This window comes from Procambarus clarkii, chromosome 17 (assembly GCF_040958095.1).
Source record: "Procambarus clarkii isolate CNS0578487 chromosome 17, FALCON_Pclarkii_2.0, whole genome shotgun sequence".
In the NCBI taxonomy this organism is placed as follows: domain Eukaryota; kingdom Metazoa; phylum Arthropoda; class Malacostraca; order Decapoda; family Cambaridae; genus Procambarus; species Procambarus clarkii.
Genome location: NC_091166.1, coordinates 47,196,911 through 47,216,827, shown reverse-complemented (window position 1 = coordinate 47,216,827; position 19,917 = coordinate 47,196,911). Strand labels below are relative to the sequence as shown.

At 43.4% G+C, this 19,917-nt stretch overlaps 1 protein-coding gene across 1 annotated transcript in view; it reads right to left on the bottom strand.

The window, feature by feature from the left end:
• Positions 1-19,917, bottom strand: part of Oseg2 (intraflagellar transport protein Oseg2) — a 120,789-nt gene that overhangs the window by 7,838 nt on the left and 93,034 nt on the right. Inside the window, exons 24-31 of the mRNA XM_045765703.2 lie at positions 17,636-17,816; positions 15,688-15,879; positions 14,400-14,517; positions 9,842-9,986; positions 5,597-5,801; positions 3,552-3,767; positions 507-677; positions 84-308 (exon numbers count right to left, since the gene is read on the bottom strand). Coding sequence (XP_045621659.1) covers positions 84-308; positions 507-677; positions 3,552-3,767; positions 5,597-5,801; positions 9,842-9,986; positions 14,400-14,517; positions 15,688-15,879; positions 17,636-17,816 — 1,453 coding nt within the window. The remainder of the gene's footprint in view (positions 1-83; positions 309-506; positions 678-3,551; positions 3,768-5,596; positions 5,802-9,841; positions 9,987-14,399; positions 14,518-15,687; positions 15,880-17,635; positions 17,817-19,917) is intronic.

The window sequence follows — 19,917 nt, the reverse complement described above, 5'->3', positions numbered from 1 at the left end:
ACTGCAATTCAATCAGGAGATAATAGTTTGTAGTTTATACAGTATATTAATTACAATTTTGTACCCTTAAAATAATTTTGTACCTGTTCCACTTGCTGGTCCATTGATACTGCCAACACCCATTCCTTGGCTTCTTCCCTCAGTGGTTCAGGTATGGTCAGAGACTCTGGTAGAGGAATCTCATAAGGAATGTCAGTGTCCAAGAAGTCAGAATGATCAAGTGAGTCAAGTGAACCCTCCTCAATGGCTTCACACAAGTCCAAAAATCGATTTAAGAATACAAATGCCATGTTTTTCCATCCAACCTCCTGAAACACAGAATATTCACAGTGACTAATAATATTTAGCCATGATCTCAGTTGCTATACTGATGATGCCAAAGAAAATGTCTTCTTTGTCAGACTAGACTGCAGTATTTTCAGAAGTTGGAATACAGTAAATTAAACTTTACATTACAATTATTTTAAATGCACAAACAAAAGCATGCACTTAACTATTACACTAACCTTACAAGCCATTCCTGCTTCATAGAAAGCTTTATCTGCTGGTAAAATATCAATGTGGCGCAGTAAGGAAACTGACACTTTTGCAACTAATATTTCTAGTTGTGGTGTAGCCATGTAAGCTGAGCGTGCTGCCAGATAATGGGCTTGAAGTAACAGCATCTCAAATTCTTTCTGTAATGAATGACAACAATTCAATTGTAACAAAACCCCAGGATTGAATTTAATGAAATGCCTCTTTCTGGTAGAGCCCAAGTGGTTCTCTGAACTATGTTGCTCAGACTGCTCCATTCTAAAAGAGTTCTATAGGCCTACTGGGGACAATAGCCAAAATCTGGCCCCCTCATAGATGCGCAGGGAGCAGTGACATATTTTATGCTATCGCACTGGCGAAGTCAATCAGAAAGTCTGAGTTAAAGCAAATTAATTACTGTTGGATTGAAAAGGAGACCGAAACCTTAAAACATGCCTAAAGAACTCCCTCAACTATGTAAATAAAGATCGTAATCTCTCAGAACTAAAGCAAGCTCGTTTGCCCCACCTTCCCCACTTATTTGGATGGAGGCAGTAACTCACCACATGTTGGATCTCACCACGGGTCTGAGCTGTCAGTTCTAGAGCAGATGTAGACATCCACCCAATGACCTAGAAGGGAAGGAAGTGATCGGGAAACCATTGGGGTTCCCTGATTCTATTCCCTGAAACTAACTACTGTACCCAGGGAGAGGGAGATACTCATGGGAACTTACCAGGGAGGAGGAAGCACTGCAGGAGTCAGGATGAGGACAAGACCCTGACCAAGAGACACAACCCAAGGTCACACAAAGGCATCGAGGCCCAGGAAAATACACCAAACACCTCAGACTGGCCAGACTGAATACCTGTACCACTATGGACGACCTGGGAAATATGAGCTTTAGAACAAGGGACCAAGAAAACATGGTCAACTTACAAGGCATCCATTTAAGTAGAACCAGTGGCATGAAAATTAGTAACAGAGAGCTGCTACCAGACAACAGATGATGGACTCCTGGCTGAGCCAACCAAGCAACAATAGCCCCCCCCACAAAAAAAAAACTCCAGAAGCCAACCTACCTGTTCTTTGCTAGAAAAGGAGAAGCCGGCAGCAAATGTGCATAATACCCACTAGTCTTCCCCCCCCCCCAAAAACAGCATTCAATGGAATGAAATACTTCTTTCTGGTAGAGCTCCTGTGGCTCCATTTCCCTCCTTTCCATAGTCATCAGTTTGTTGTGATATTTTATGGGCTCCAGAAATGAAATGTGTGCTGGCATTGAACTGAGCTCTGGGGCACCTGATGGCAGCATTCGGTACTACTGGGATCTAGCTAGTCTCGAGGGACTTTTGTCTAGATTGATCCATTTGGGATGATGTCTAGCAGAAGTTTTGACGCTTCAAGTTTTTTTTAACCCAGCAGTTGTTTATAAAGCTTTGCTGATTTTCAGGATGCTTTCACAGTGAAATGAAATTCTGTCATTTGCTATCTACACCTCTGTGAGAGGAGACCAGATTCTGGCCCTGGTCTGCAGTAGGCCAAACAGAACTCCTGCGACTGAGGTGACTGGTAGTATGGAGCAATCTCACTAAGATAGCTACAGAGAGTCATCAGAACTCTACCAGGAAGAGGAGTTTCAGTACATTCAACACTGTTTTTGGAGTTCAGTATGGGCATTGCTTATCAGGGAACCATCCAAAGATCAGCTCGGCCAACAATCTACCACTCAAGACAATATTGCTCTATTTGTGAGAATTTTTATTATGCTTTGCAAATTATCTACTGAAAAAGTATGAAAGTCATGCTTGTTTTCTTTTAACAGTAACATAAGCTGAACTGGTCAGAACATTAAAATGTTAACACTTTCGTCAGAAAGGGACTGATATTGCGTCCATAAATAACTCTTACGAATGACTGGCAGGGACACATGTTGCGTCCAAAATTAAAATATTTGTTAAAAATTCCAAATGAAAGTCCCCCTTCCATTATAACCTCAGGCAGTGAGAATTTCTCTGGGGGTGCACTCTCTTGTACATTTTGCCTGCATACCACTAGGACCTGGTTATGGCTCACTGCTTGCTTGTCTTACTAAGAATCTGTCTAAAGACACTTGTTTTTCCCTACATTTTAACACTTGTCTGTAGTGAGACATCACATTGTCATTTAAAAGGTCAATGCAACGGACTGCTACTGCTTTATCTGGGTGAATTTTTTCAACAAAACTTTGCAGTTCTTCCCATACTTCACACAACTATTTTCTTAGGTTGAACCTTACCACTGGTTTTCTTGGGACCCATGTCGAGATATATAACAACAACTATATGTTCAAATAGCTAAAAATCAGAAAAAAAAAATGTAGATCCTTGTAAAGAATTCAGGCGGGATAGTCACTAGGTGGGAGGCACTGGTAAATTGAGGCATGACTGCTGTGCCACCATGCGCTAGGTCGCCCATATGCGTATCAACAAACTCGTATCCTGAGGTAAAGTTCGTAACCCGGTTCAAATTTTCCGGAGAAATTGGGCTCGTAACCCGAAAAGTTCAAGGGGCACTCGTAAACTGAGGTACCACAGTACGTATATCCCTTTAGAAAATTCTATTGCTAACAATTTAGTATCAAAATGAACGATGTAACATGAAATTTGATGCGAGAAAACTGAAAAGCGTACAAACATTTTAGTGTGGGTGCATGCTCACGGGAAATGCCAGGCCCACCTTCGGGTGGGCTGGGGAGCGCACGCCGAGGACGCGGAAGTGTTACGAGAAAAAGTCAGAAACCAAGTCTCACAGAAGCAGTGTAAACATTTTATGCAGCCTAGCCAACTCAGACTGCAGCTGGGAAGAAAAATAATATTTTGTAAAAGTCACATCTACCAGGTAAGTGCACACTTTGAAGGCAACTGCAATGAGTTGCTTGCTGGGGTAACAGGGGAACCCTGAACACCTCTAGCCATGATATGAACATGTTAAATCAGATCATTTATGCCAGTGACATAAATAAATTGTAATGTGAAAGCAGAGGAAAAACTTACCATGACACCGTCTGTATCCTCATGTTGCCTCAGGTCCTCTACCAATGAGAAGAGGAGATCTCGCAGATCTGCCCAAGTGCGATAAGCCTGTGCTGAACATAATTCATGCAAACTCATTAAATCTTGTGTTAAACGTCGGTATATGTTGTAGTTCTGTGCAACAGCTGGAGCCCCATACTGCTTATACAAACCCAGGGCTTCAACAGCTTGACCATCCTGCAAAATGGCATGGCATTAAAGTACTGTACACTTAAATAAACTACAGTATATAATTTTAAATATACAACTAACTATTTTGAGGTTAAGTAAAAGATCTGAAAGCTGCTCTAAGATATATTCTTATGATTAAATTCTGCAGTACATAACACCCCCTATAGTCATTCTTTTCTAGAAACTTTAAATTTAATATTATTTAGGGAAGAATACTAATAAAACTGTTATAAAGTTGATGGTAATGACTTGTGTTCATCTCTAAAATTTAAATCATTAACTTTATTCACATTAGCATGTACTGTATTATCAGTTCATCTTTTTCAAATACACTAAGCATATATCATAACTATCTTTTCACTACTGTATTGGTCTCCCATTGCCTTTTAAAAAACTTCCATTATCTTCACCTTATCAATTGTTACTACCCTTTCACATCACTAAAGTATTTAAATGAATACTCTCTTAACCCTCAAACCGCTAGGGGTCCAAATGGCTTTAACACCCACAGGCACAACAAAATCAAAATTTTTTTTTGTCTACAAGACAAAAACAAGTCTATATGACTTGTTTGGATGAAGACAAGTTGACTAGTTTAGCAGTTACCAAGGAGGATGTTATTAAACAAATAGTGAAACTCAAGCCAAACAAATCCCGAGGGCCAGACAAAGTGTTTGCCATCTCTTGTAAAAGTATTCCTTATTCCGACTTTTACCCAGTTATTCATTCCTCCATAAATGCCCGTTGGCAGGCTTGTTGGTCTTCTGTTACTGATAACAAACTGCGTACTCTTAAGAGTTGTGTGTTCTCGTGGCTGTCCTACCACCGTAACCGGCGATGGGAAACGGTTCTGGCGAGGTTGCGTATTGGCCATACTCGCTTAACTCATAGTCACTTAATGGAGCGCTGCCCTGCTCCTTATTGTCCAAATTGCATTGTTCCTCTTACAGTCGTGCATATCCTTGTTGAATGTCCTGACTTCCGGGACGAGCGTGTGTCTTGTTTTCCGACCGACCCCCCGTCGTCGCTTGTCCCTTGATAGAATTCTTGGTGAATCGGATACTTTTGATATCGTTCGCCTTATGCGTTTCTGTGCTCGTATTGGCATCCTTGGTGATATTTAGTGCCCTCTGATTATTCCACACATTTGATGGTGCTACATAGCGTTCCCGGTTTGGTGCCTTCTTTTGATACTTACTTACTTGATTTTGGTTTTCATTGTTTGGGAGTTCTTGTGTCTATTTTGGGGCTGTAGTCACATTTTTAACCATGCAGTGGTTTGTTTTGATTCCTCTAATTTTCTGGGTGCCTTCCCTAGGTGGTGGCAAAACTGATAACCCTTAAATGTAAAGTGATCATAGGCCATCGCTCCCCACGCCTCTCTGAGGGGACTATGTTTGGTTCATGGTCCCCAGTAAGCAAATAGACTAATGGCACTGATCAGCGTATGATAGCTTCAGAGAGCCGACAGGGCTCCCCACAGAAATAGGTTACATATATGCATGGTTTATAATAATGATTCATTGTGTTGGGGTCAGGCAGCCATTTTATATATATGGTACATGTTAGGCTTATATCGCGGTCCCCCCTCCCCCTGGATCGAATTACTGACCCTTCCCAGGATGCAACCCCACAACAAGCTGTAACTCCTGGGTACCTAATTTACCGCTAGGCTAGGTGAACAGAGGCATTAGGTAATAGGAAACGCACCCAACCATTTCTATCCCACACAAGCTTTCAACCCGGAATTCTCGACTGTGAGTCAAGAACAAACCCGACTGCACTACCAGGACCCTCTGATTATATTTACACTCGTTCTTTTGCTTTTTACTTACCTTGATAAGACTTGTAGCATATTTTGCAAGATATTTATGTAACAACTGTGGGCCATGGGAGGCAGCAGTGTCCAATGCTCGGGACCACTGCCCAGCCTCAACATACATTTCTAAAGCCCCGGCTAAGTCCACATCTGCTAGAGCTTCAGCTTTACCCTCATTTTTCAAGAAGTCTTTATATGATGAATCAACATAGGATTCATATCTGAGAAACAAAATTTGCAAATAAATCAGGGAGGTAATAAGGCATTGTAAATGTTGCATATAGTAGTGCTGTACATAAGCAATACCAAAATCAACAAATTGAATTCTTTGGTAAATGTCAACATTTTGGTGCATGTGAAATATCTGGAAGATTGTTTGAGTCAACAGAATGACAGAAAAGCCCTATAGAATTCACACACAATGATCAGTGGAGAGCCTGGAAGTACGAGAACAGTATTGATATAACATCGAAAGTTGATGTGAGGGAAAAAACTGTGTTTGGACACCTGGAGAGCAGGGCTGAGAATCAAGCTTAACTTTCGTGCTGCGCGGATTTTATTGTGACATTCTGGTGGTGTGTGGAAAATAAAGTGTTGTTAAAAAATTTGTTTTCTTTTTAAATTGTTTAAAACTCTTCCCTGAACATGTACATGTAATATATATAAAAAACTAGTGTTGAAGGTAATGAAATGCCATTTTCTGGGTGAGCCCCGGAGGCTTCCTGGAGCTATCGGGCTAATATGCGATACATTAGACCAGTGCTTTAGTCACCACTTTGGGCACCACTTTTGCCTCAATCATGCTGCCAGTTGAGTCAATGACACATTTGACCCGAAGTCTTGCGAGTCGTGTTCTCTGCTTATTTTCCAGTACGATTCAGATGCCATTATTGTTAGGATACAGGCATCATCCGCGTTGCATGCTAGGTTTAGGTTGCTGCATCACGCTAGGTTGGTTTCCCACCCGGATGACCCGAGGCTGCCCCGTTTTGGTTAGGCATTGTTTGCCCTTCTTACCCCCTCCCTCCCTGTTCCCGGCTCCGAACCGTCTGCGGGTTTTGGGGTCGGGGTGGGGTTTAGTTGGTGATGAGACTAGGGTGGCTTCAAGGATTGCCCCCATTCAGGTTGGGGACAGAGGCATTCAAGCCTTCTCCTCCTGCCGAGCAGCAAAAACCCCTAAGGAACTGGTTACCGAATGCACCAGGGGAAGAAAACCCTAACACGCAAGGGTAGTACTCACAGGGGAGGATGGGGAAGCTTCGCAAACAAGTGAGGCAATGGTGTGGTGCGATGTTTGTTTGTTTCTTTGGGAATTGAGTCCCTCTGTTCGGCTTTCGTTTGCATTTTTCTTACCTTGTGGGGGTCTGTTTTGTTACACCTACCTTTCTGGGTGCTTATCTTGAGGTTATCTTGCCTAACCCCAATTGATGGCAGATAAGGTAAACCCCCCAACCACAGGTTCTGGCTCGTGGTCCCTGGTAGGCAGAACTAAAGCCCTGGTCTAATGTATCACATATTAGCTTGACAGTTCCAGGGAGCCATAGGGGCTCCCAACAGAAAACAACTTACTTTAGCTGTGGCGACGTGGAGAAGATGCAATGTGACATGACTGATACGTGTTCGCTCGGGCAGGAAGCTCCCAGAGGCAGTCGAGTGGACGATTCAAAACTCGCGAGTTGCCACAAATAAATTTTCATTATTTTTTTCAATGCTTTCTAATTACTTTTTTTTTATTATATATGATGCACATTTGTGTCCTTAACAATATGTACACAGTAAAACGTTCATAATGTTTCAAGGAACTCTGAAACATGTGTCACTAATGAGTCCACAAACTTTTTTATTGTCACACTATTACTTGTTCCATATTCAATTTATTCACACTGTACACTCACACTGTTTACACAGTCATACACTGTATTACACACACAGTACTTCAGAAGTGAGTGATAATCAAAGAAGCAGTCCATGGTACACAGCGTGACTTTGAACTTGATGCACCTGGTTGATATACCAGGTACAGAGATTTTTACTTCATGTTTCTTTGTTCTGTGTGCTTGTAAACAATGCACTCACGTATAACTTTGGTTTTAGTTCCTGTAGGTGGTATGTAGCCAAGCTTATGAAGTGTAAGGAAGTCTTGAAAAGATCTAGGAAAAGATCAATGACAAAATTCTCTCCTGGTACAAAGCAATCTCAAAATTTGTCTGATATCGATGAACACTTTTTGCACTTTCCAAAGTCTAGAATGTTGACAACATTTGCAATATTGTCAAAGTGTAGGCACCAAAGAAATATCAGGAACCTGTCTCATGACATGTACTTGTTGAACACTGGGCTTAGAACAGAACAAAAATTGGTTCCAATAATCTTGTATTACATGTTTAATGGAATGTTTCATAAGCTAACACAGAACTAAGAACACATTCAATTCAGCCACAGTGGTGTCCTTCCATCATGTTATCCGTGAAGCAGGTAATAAGCCCCGTACAATAAGTTGCAGTTACAATGCACACCTGTTGGTTTTATCAACAAAATATGGCATGAATGGCTCATCAAAATAAGCCATAAAATATTCACTTTCACTCATATCTTCACCTGTATATGGGAAAGTAGGTGCAACACCAACATCAGTATCATCAAATTGCGGTTTGTGTGGTACAAAATTATCAGTCCTCCCTCGTGAATTCACACTTGCTCCTTGTACTGGCACAACCACCACTGGCATAGTAACACAACCAAGGAAGCCGCTAACACTGTTCATCTACGATACATGTATCAGAAGCAGCATCACTGAACCCCAGAAAACGATTCATCTATAGTATCACTTTATTAAAAAATTGGAGATGACAGAGGTGGTGATAATGGGGAGTGCGATGGCCTGGGAGGTCACAAGCATGCCTGGTGCTCAACCTCTACTGGATACGCTCGTATTGTTCTCATCCATGTTGTATCACTTGTCTCTGACACTTGTGTTAGGTCTTTATTGTGCCTTGATTTATCAATATCACTACCCTTATCTTCTTCAAACTATAAGGTCTGAATATCACCGTCAGAGAGTGATATTTTAACATGTCCGACAGGAAATTAGGAGCCAGAGGCGTGTGCACCACCCATGGGTGCTCATTCAGAACTGTACCCACCAGTAGCCCTAGGGCATGCTGTGAATTTTTTTTCAAGATGGCTGCCTCTCACTGGAGGTCCCAGGCATCCATCTCATACCCAACCTACCACGCGAACGTTTTGAATCTTACGATATCCTAACATTGCTTAAGAGTCGGGTGGCGCACCGCCATCATACCCAGTGTTTTGTCGGGTGTCGCAGTGCAGCGATTAAACTGGCTATGAGGATGGAAGCAAGGAAATTGACATGGCCTACAAATCGCCTCTAGGAAAGCATTTGGAGTGAAATGGATAAACTGTCTCATACTTGTTCCAATTAAGATGCAAAGCCTCCATTACAAATGTATCACAATAGTTGAACAGAGTTATATGCTTAGGAAGGTTGTGATTTTATGCAGATGCAAACAGATACATTTAAAAAAATTTATCTTTTTGAGTCCTTTCCTTTATGATGTAGTTTCCTTCTGGTCTCATGTCATCTTCCTCCATTTTATATTCCTGAAATTTGTCAAGGCCTTCCTGCAGCACTCTTAAAGAGTTCTCATTTTTTACTCTGGGTTTACATTGTCTGCAAACACTGACATGTATAAGCTAACGGCCTTGGGTAGGTCATTCATGTAGATTAGGAAGAGCAACAGGTTACTTACATCGAAGTCCTCAATTCATGCTGGGTACACAGGGATGAATGATTGTTTGTGAGGCGAGTATGCTAACCACTATAACACAGGGTACTGCTAACAAGCCATTCTTGGTTCTGGAGTCACCGCTCCCAATCAGTTTAACTAGAAATGCACATCTTCCTTATCTACACAACTATTTATAAACGATATATCTTTCTGACAAGACAATAGGAATATGATTATACTGTAATTATAATCTGTAAATTAGCTTAAATCAAAGAAGAAACTTATCACTGCCTCTTCCCACTCAATAATGGGAATTGAATACTACTGTTTTAAGAATCAACTTGAGAATGGTCCAGGACGGACCGAAACGTTGTCGTCCTTTCACCTTCTAGTGTGTGGTCTGATCAACCTACTGTTTTAATTAAGAGATAATGATATTGCTACTTATAAAATTAACTCGGAGGGTTTTGAATTAATGACAGCGAATAAATAGGATAATATGCAACACCTACCGAGGATCCAACTCTTTTGCAACTTTCTTTGCTTTACCCCATTCCTGTCCCATGATGAATGCATCTATGGCTTCCTTAATTTGATCACCAGCAAGGAACAACTGAGCAGCAGCTGAATAACGCTTGATTTCCAAAAGGCGTGGACCTGGCAAGAGGAATAGAAGGATAACAAAGTATAAATGCAAGTAGTATTAAAACACACACACATGATAATGGTGCCCGTATCTTAAGAAGTACATTAGTAAACTAGAAAAGGTGCAAAGACACGCAACTAAATGGCTTCCGAAAATGAAGAATAAGAGGTACGTAGAGAGGTTAGAGGCATTAAATACAGTATACCAAAATTAGAAGAAAGAAAAACCCACCCTTGAATGTAATGAAACACCATTTTCTGGGTGAGACCCGGAGGCTTCATGGAGCTATCCAAGCTGATATGTAACTACAGGGGTACATCGGTTTAAGAGTTCAATCCGTTCCTGGAGACAGCTCGTAAACCGAAGCTAATTTCCCCATAAGAAATAATGGGAAATGAATTAATCCATTCCTGACTACCCAAAAACCTCACTTCAAATTAAATTTTATACATAATTCATCCAAATCTACACTTCAAAAGTATGTTCAAGTTATTACTTACCCTTGCTGATGACTCCTGTTGGTGTATGGAAGATGGTGAGGAGGGGGAGGAGAAGAGGTGTTACTGTTTGGAAGGGGAGTCCCCTTCCATTATAACATCAGGCAGTAAAGATTTTTCTGGAGTGCACTCTCTGGCACGTTTTTCCTACATACCACTAGGTCCTAGTTGTGGCTCACTGCTTGATTTTCTCACTTTTCTCTCAAGGAAACGTTCCATTGAAGATTGTTTTTCCCTTTTTTGCAACATTGATGCAATTCTTTGCATCACAATGTGATGCCTAGTGAGGCATCAACACCAAAACACCGCCGACCGGAGGGAGGGAGGGATGCCGGGGAGTCTCCGGGACTCCCCAGAAAATGGCATTTCATTAGATTCAACGCTCGTTTTCTGGGTGAGTCCCGTCGTCTTCCCGGAGCTACCTCCCCAAAGATAAGGAAAAGGGAAGGATCCAGGAGGCGGACGCAACGTGCCCTAACACAAAAACAATACCACAGACGAAAATAAAGGACCCTGCAGATGACCCCGAGAGGCCCAAACCCCAGAACAGGAAGGAGGGAAGGAAGGGTACCCAGGCAAACCAAAACGTGTCCATGGCCCCAGAGGCCAAGACGTGCAGAGAACAGTGAAGAGCCACAACCGAACAACAATGAAGCGCCCCCGGCCTGACCAACCAAGCAACATCCCAAGGACCCCTCCGAAAACAGCAGACTCAAAAATCATTAGAAAAGAAGGAGATTGCAGCAAATGAACAACCTACCACTAGGGCCAAACGAGGCAGAAAAAACACGGGTGCCAGAGGAGAGCCAGAAATTCCCCGACCCGACCCCCAGAGGTCAACGCCAACAGAAAAAGGAGACCTCAAAAAAAAAAAACGAAGGGATCACGAAAACTGAGGAGAAGAAAGAAAATAGACCACCCAGGTCAATGACCAGGACGGCACCGGAAGTGTAAGAGCAGGCCGAAGGTGAAACAATGCCCAAGACAGCAAGCGGAACGGAGCAGAAGGAACAGCAATACAGAACACAAGCTGGACCGGCCCTGCCAGCGCCACCTAAGACGAGGTGACAGTACATGACACTAAACGACAATCCCGGAGCAACCCTGAAGAGAAAGACAAGACAACCCTATCAGAGACCGAAGAACCCTTCGCAGTGATAGGAAAAACAAAAGGACCGCCAGGAAACTACACACTGCCGCCGAGACGAAGCATGCAGTTGGGAGCCCAACAACGAAGCCACCAGTGCCCACACAAGCGACACGAAACTCGAGACAAAAACCCCAGACATGAAGACTCGAGGGGGAAGAATGAACCAGTCTCGTACAGGGTTGGACCGATCCGCAGAAAGAGGCAAAGCCGCGGGAAGACCCTCAAGATCGGAAACCAAGTAAAGCAGCGACCAACTAAGGCTGGCAAAGAACCAGAAGGAATGGCCGCCAGGGAACCAGGAACCCAATCTTGGCGAGCCAGAAAGGAACCAATCCGGGTGAAGAGACACGTTCCGTCCGGGAGGACCCCCCCCCCCCCAAGGACCCCTAAAGGACCAACAAGGCCAAACACCGAAGAGCCAGGGCCCAGGCAGAGGCCAGCGAAGAAAACAAGCACCACCAGCCAAAGCGCGAGACGCGAAGTGAAAACAGACCCTGCAACCTGAAGGAACAGCGCAACCAGCTCTAGCAGGGAAGAATGACGCACGCGTCTCCGAAGTATACATGAGGAGAACTACAGAGGACGTGTACCACAGGAAAACAAAAATGTACGTTCCGGAAAAGGAACAAAGAAAAGCCATAGCCAGGACTGGAATCCTAGCTACCCCTGTCCCAAGAAAAGCAACCAGTAGGGCAGAAGCGGGTGCCCGGAAGTCCACAACCACCTGCAGATATTGCAACACAGAAGCCTGCAGTGAGACAAAGAAAAAGTGAAAGAACCCAGTACCAAAACTGAACACTGGGGTAGTCCAAAATCAGGGAACTGAACATGGACAGAGGCCCACCCCCAGCACCTAACATCAGTATAACCAATAAGCACCGACCAAGATACACAACTATGTGTAGCACAGGAGGAGGAAAAACGGAAATAGGCATGGAAAAGACCCGAAATACGGTCCAAGTAGCAGCTGGTAATGCAATGTACACGACTAACCACATTGTGTGTTGTGGTTGGTCGCACATACACAGAGGGACACCATGGATATAAAGGTGCAGCCAGGCACTGAAGATAGGCAAGGAAGGAGTGTCCAGAGAATAGAGACTGAGTCAATGAATGAGGACACAGAAAGCACGAACCGAGGGAACGAAGGAGTGTCCAAATATTGAGAAAAGACCCAGGCGCCAAAAAACTAAACAAAAAGCACCGAAATTCGGGGTTGTACCCCACAGTACAACTAAGAATAAGATACATGGACAAAGTCAAGTCATTGTAAGACACACGCAAAGTGTCCATGCAAAACACACAATACCTAACACTCCACCAAAAAGCAAGAACCAACATCTGGCCAACAGTCGCCAGACAGTACAACCTCACCTGCAGAACAGACACACTACCGTGTGTTGACACAGCTGAGCCTTGCAATGTAACAGGAGCATCCCTTGTGCAGAATGTCCAGAGATGGGTGCCCAGTAGAAGAAGACGAGGTGCATGTAATACAGAGGCAGAGGAGGCGCTAGAGCTGCCCCACACTTGTAAGCCGAGAAAAGAACTGGAAGATCGCTTCACACAAAAAATCCAGAACCCCAACCACGGGGGGGGGGGGGGAGGTTCTATAGGCCATTGCTCCATGCGCCTCTCTGAGGGGGGCCAGGTTCTGGCTCGTGGTTCCTGGTAGGCAAGAACTCCAAGCACTTTGACTGATGCCAGAAAGTTATACATATCCATTCAGCCTGGATAGCTCCGGGGAGCTGATGGGGCTCCCCCCAGAAATGTATGTAACTGGTATTATTTTACGATGATAGTATTATAGAAGACCCCTGACTGAAAAAATTACCAGGATTCTGATAATAGCAGGATTGTTGTGATAATTTGGGCTGTGTGTGGTATTGTTGGAGGAGTAATGTTGAGGAAATGAGGGCTGTAGCTTTGTCTGCCGAATCTTTGCGGCCACCTGTTACTGTCTGCACTCACCATACCAGCTTAGTGGTTTGCTACGGTGAACACAAATGTAGATACTTATATATAACATGTGTATATATAGTGTAATAACAGCAAAAGGAGTATGTTGGGAGAAGCCATTTTGGTGAGGGAGGTGGGGTCATCTGCATGACTTGTCATGCTGTTTAAAGGTGGCCACTATGCTCTTTGGGCACCATATCAGCTTAGTTGTACAGCTATGGTAAACAAAACATGTAGATACTTATATATAATGTGTGTATATAGTGTAATAGCACCACACACAGTATACTTAAAGGAGGAATGTTAGTGCATCTGGCCTTGAACCAGTGAGGGAGGAAGGGAGGGAAGGAGGGAGCATCAGCTGTGTGTGGTGACCTCTGTCAGTCTGAACTAACCATACCAGCTTATTTGTACAGTTATGGTGAACAAAACATGCAGAAACTTATATATAACCTGTGTATATTGTGTAAAAACAGCAAAACTATTTGTTTAATGTTTTATGAACATAATAATTGAATCACTAATATGACCATAATACTTTAGAGTATAGCGATGATTGACACACTTTTTTTGCGATTTCCCTGCCCTACTGCGGCCAAATATAACACGTACAATTTTTTATTATTTTTACCAAGATCAGGGAACACAAATAAACACTTTTATAAAAACATATTTTGTTGAATTGTTTTTTTGTTGCACCTGTGGGTGTTGAAGCCCATATAGCCCAGAGCAGTTTAATTAAAGGGTTAGAATTAATAAAGCTATGACTATGTTAAACACAATGAAGATAAATTTCAAACATAAAAACATTTACTAACCAAGAATATGGGATATCTCATCAGCTTTCTCAGCAGAGAGAAACTTGACAGCTAATTCTCCAGCTTTGCTCCATGCCTTTTCCAATAATGCTGCATCACTGGTCATACTTGGGGTCACCTAAATCAACCATGAATTATTTTAAATTTTCTATTTAATACTGCATATATAATTAAGAATATTTTATGTATTTATTGTTATAAACATTACTATGATTTTGATACAAGGATGAAAAGAGAAAAATACTAGGACAGTCTACTCAATTCTATTAAAACACCAGGTGTTGAATGTAGTGAAATGCCATTTTCTGGTATAGACCCGGAGGCTCCTAGGAGCTATCCAGGCTAATATATGTATATCAGTAGACTTTGGCATCATTGTGAATGGAGTTCCAGGCCTACTGGGAACCACAAGCCAGAACCTGGCCCCCCTCAGAGAGGCACGACGAGCAATGGCCTATAGAAATGCACATGGGATTTAGAGCATTCTATGTCTGCCATCGAATGGGCCAGGCATCCAGAAAGGTTATTGCCTCAAAACAAACCCCTATTCTGGTTAAAACGACTAAAATGGCCAAACGAGTGGACAGAATTCCCCATATGAAAATGAGCAAATGAAAAGGTGGTCGGTGATCACACGTAAACTGGAAGTCGAGACAACAGGCTGCAACCGCCGACCCAAAGCGATACAGGTCTGACTAGGTCTAGGAACATTTACGAGGTAGCGTGAAGCCAGGACCCTGTTCGACCGCCAAAATCTCCATGCCCAAATGTCAGCCCAGGACATGTTACCAAAGACGGCAGTCAATGCAGCAAACTTACGAACGTCATGGGCACGGGGATAGACCACAGGCTGGCTAGAGACAGAATAACCCTGTGGACAACTTGAGAGACCCAAACCCAAGAACAGGGAAGAAAGAAAACCGGAGTAACCCAAAGCGGGTCCCCGGTCACAGAGGCCATGGCGCACAAATAACAGCGGAGAGCCACAACCGGACATAACACATGATGCAACCCCAGCCTGACCAACCTTATGCACTTACCTTTCTGGGTGCCTGGCCTGGTCGATGGCAGACATAGAATGCTCCAAACACATGTGCACTTCTATAGGCCATTGCTCCTCGTGCCTCTCTGAGGGGGCCAGGTTCTTGCTCATGGCTCCCAGTAGGCCTTGAAATCCATTAACACTGACTGATGCCAATATCTAATAATATACATATCAGCCTGGATAGCTCCGGGGAGCCGAAGGGGCTCCCCCCCCCACCCCCAGAAAATACTGATGGATACCAACCTTCATATAACAATCAACTGCTCGAGAATATTCTCCAGATTCCTCCCACTGGCGTGCCTGATTCATGAGAGCTTGTGAATCTTGTGATCCTCGACTAAGAACATTTCGATCATATTCATCCTGAAGTGCACTAAGCTTATGTGGAAGGTATTCTTTGCACACTCTCAATGCCTCAGTCCATTGGTTGCTGTCCTGTAAAGGAAAAATATAATACAGCAGTGACTTTCGAATGTTTTGGAATTTTATTTTATAGATTGATTGCTTGATGGTGAGGTCACTGGCACCAAATATAGTACTGTACAATAAAATAAACACGCAGTATACACATACTGTATTAAGTATAGATTCCTAAATAATAATGTCTTCAAATTATATTCTGAGACATTGTCACTGTTAATGCTATTATTTATATTACAGTGGTACCTCGGAATGCGAGTGTCCCTGTATGCGAGTTTTTCGGAAGACGAGCAGGATTTACGCCAAAAATATGTCTCGGAAGGCGAGGGTTACCTCGGGACGCGAGTTTGTTGATACGTGTACAGGCCGACTGGCGCGTGGTGGCATGGCGATCGCGCCTCAGTTTACCAGTGTCTTGTGTCCAGTGACTATCCCACCTGAATTCTTCACAAGGATTTACAGTTTTTTTATCGGTTTTTTGGCCATTTGAGCATAAAAGTTGTCATTATATATCTTGCCACGGGTCTCAAGAAAGCCATTGGTAAGGTTCAACCCAAGAAAATAACTGAGAGTAGAGGCAGTAGAGGATGTCCCTTCTTGATTAAGAAAATGTGTGAAGTATGGGAAGAACTGCAAAGTTTTGTTGAAAAAACTCACCCAGATAAAGCTGTAGCAGGCCGTTGCATTGACCTTTTAAATGATAATGTGATGTCTTACTACAGACAAGTGCTAAAATGTAGGGAAAAACAAGTGTCATTAGACAAATTCTTAGTAAAACAAGCAAGTCCTAGTGGTATGCAGGCAAAATGTGCCAGTGTGCATACCAGTGAAGTCCTCACTGCCTGATGTGATAATGGAAAGGGACTCCCCTTCCAAACAGTAACTCCTCTCTTCCTCCCACCTCCTCACCATCTTCCATACACCTACAGCATTCAACAGCAAGGTAAGTAATAACTTGAACATAGTTTTGTAGGTTTATTTAGATGAATTAGGTATAAAAATTTAGTTTGATGTGGGGTTTTTGGGGTAGTCAGGAACGGATTAATTAATTTCCCTTTATTTCTTATGGGGAAATTAGCTTCGGAATGCGAGTTTTCGGAATACGAGGCGTCTCCAGGAACCAATTAAACTCTTAAACTGAGGTATGCCTGTACTACTATGTTATCTATTTGTACAGTACTGCAATGTATTGAAGTTCTTTAGTTAGCTTTCACCTTGACCAAAATGCTGTGGACACTATGGGACCCAAAATTTAGTTTATCCAGGCACCATCCCACTTTTCAATCATCTCAAGACCAAACTCTGTACAAGAAAAAATATAATTCTTTGAATATAATGAAATACACTATTCTGGTGTGGTCCTCAAAAGCCACTTACTATGGCTTTGGACCCTTGGTTTTGGGTTCCTACAGTAGGTTCTCCTACTCATTGGTTTCCTGATATCCTTCTGGGTCTTCTGGTTTTTAACTTGCTCCCTTGCATGTCAAAATCTTGCTCCATTTCCTTGGTGTTTGGGTTTTTTTTTGGGGCATGGGACATGTTCAAGGTAGTCCACCTGGGTACTGGACTCATCACAACTGCGTTGCATTTCAGCATTTGGAACATTGCTGATGCCCTTCTTCCTTGAGCACTCTCCACCTACACTTAAGCCATGGCCACATTTTTCTGCTTATTGAACTGTTGAAGTTTATTTTATTAGTAAACATAGTCAATCCTTATTGAATCCTAATTTGTACTTGTCATCTGTAAGTCACTCAGTTTACACACTTACCCTGTAAAATTTGACTGCAAGTTCTGGCCTCTGAGCACGTAACAGAAGTGCCTCTGCCCTTGGATAATCCCTGTCTGTAAAAGCTACCTTGGCCTGGCCCACAAGTACGTCTCCAACAGAATCTGGGTCATGTGCCTCTGCCACTCTCTGTGCACTCTCCCAGTCCTGAGCATGAACATACCTGAAGGGAGAAAGAGGTTAATAATTGTAATGCTGATACTTATTATGAATACAACTTTTAATAAAGAGCATGTTTAGGTTTGATATGGTAATAATTATAATCTTTACCCTATTTCTTTGAAGAATGGAGTTTTTCTTAGCAGGAATGGAATATATTAGAGATCATGAAAAGACAAGTCCTATGTCACCATACTCTTGTAATTGCCTAAGTGTAGTTACAGGATGAGAGCTATGCCTGTGGTGTCCTGTCTTCCCAGTACTCTGTCATATAACGCTTTGAAACGATTGACGGTTTTGGCGTCCACTATGTGACGGTGTTCCCCCCCTTATATTTCTCCCACGCCTGCAGTAAGAGTCATGTCCACTTTACCCGAGCGTTCTCTAGGTCGCAGGCATCAATTTGATATATGTGGGAGAGTGGAGTGTTCTCGGAGTGCCGAGAAATTTATAAAAGAAGAGTATTTTGGGCTGTGGTTTAGGCCCTTTAGGAAGCCAATATGGCGCTGGCTCTTCTGTTTTCCCGCCAAAACTGTGTGACGTCAGTGACACCAGATTGGTCGCCGACAGCGACGTGGCACAGGGAGCCAATGAAAACCTCCCGTGGCGAATATGACGTCACGAAGGAAGGGGGGTCCGGTCAGCACGCCGCGCTGGCGCCATCAGTCTAAGACAGCACGTCAAGGAGGTCGGACGTGCGCTGGGGGGTCCTGTCAGTTGGACAGTTTACCCCGTCTCCGGAGGACTTACGCATCACCCGTGGTCTGCCAACACCTGTGGGGCCTTCCTTCGTTCATGTGTTGAACCGAAGAAGGAATTGACGGGATATTGAGCAACAAGTGCTCCAGGAACAGGTGTTGTGCAGGAGTGGAGTCTAGGCAGCGACGTATGCGACGGCTGATAGCTCCACAGTGATGACGTAGTGGATGAGCCAATCCTCCGTGAGGGAAGCAGTCTGACACGACACGTCAAGGTGGTTGGACGTGCGAAGATTGGTCCTGTCAGTTTGACAGTTGTTTCCCGTTCCCGTGAATTTTACGCGTCACCCGAAGTCTGCCAGTACTCTGTAAGGTCTTCCTTCGTTCATGTGTTGGACCAGAGAGGGAATCGACGGGATATTGAGCAACAAGTGCTCCAGGACAGGTACTGTGCAAGAAGAAGTGAAGTCTGTGCAGTGACGTATGCGACGTCTGAGGCAGTTCACCCGTTTGTGACGGCGTAGTGGCTGGACCGAGCCACAGGGAAGCAGAGGAAGAAGAAAACTATTCGGGAATCCGAACGACTGCAGCCGAGACGTAGGCGGGCAGCCGTAGCTGGGAGGAGAAGTCGACGGCCGGGAGACCGACTCCAACCCTACAAGAAGTCGAGGAGGAGCACGGACCTGCAGTGAAAAGGCACGGAGACGACGCGCTTACGGTGGGACGTTGATTGAGTTCCTGGAGGACACGACAGTGTGTGTGTGGGGGCGTTCCCTACACGAGGCAGGAGCCAGGACCAGGAGCTACAACTCAACTCTCACCGGAGGATAGGTGGAAGTAGGTGATACTAGTTTCCCTCCCAATTCCCCTTTAGTCAGCTATATTATTTAGCCTGAGTATTTTGTATGTCGTGAGCAAGGCTCACCTATGTCACAGTAAGGCACCAGTGTGCAGTGGTACTATAAAGAGTACTCACGATATTTATGATTATTATTGGTGTATGCAGGCACCCGGAGTAATTGATGAATTTACTGTGTTGAGAATGTCTTTCATGAGACTTTAATGAGATCATTTAGTGAGAGAATATATATATAATTGTGCCAGTGTTTGGAGTTAGGCTATGTGCCCAGTAACTATGTTATTACCATTATTGATGTCTGACTCATCCATATATATATATATGTCTATGCTCGTGTATTGAATAATCATTCATGTGTGCAGTGATTAATTGTGTTATCGCCCACGAAAGGAATTACTGAGAACTCCCGTGATATATACTTGCATACGTTATCATTAAATGAAGGGCAGCGTGTAATACCATGACGGTGAATCATTGTCACCTTTAATATAGAAATGTTTGATTGGGCCCAAGATCAGTGTAGCGAAGTATTTACGTGCTTTTGTCGC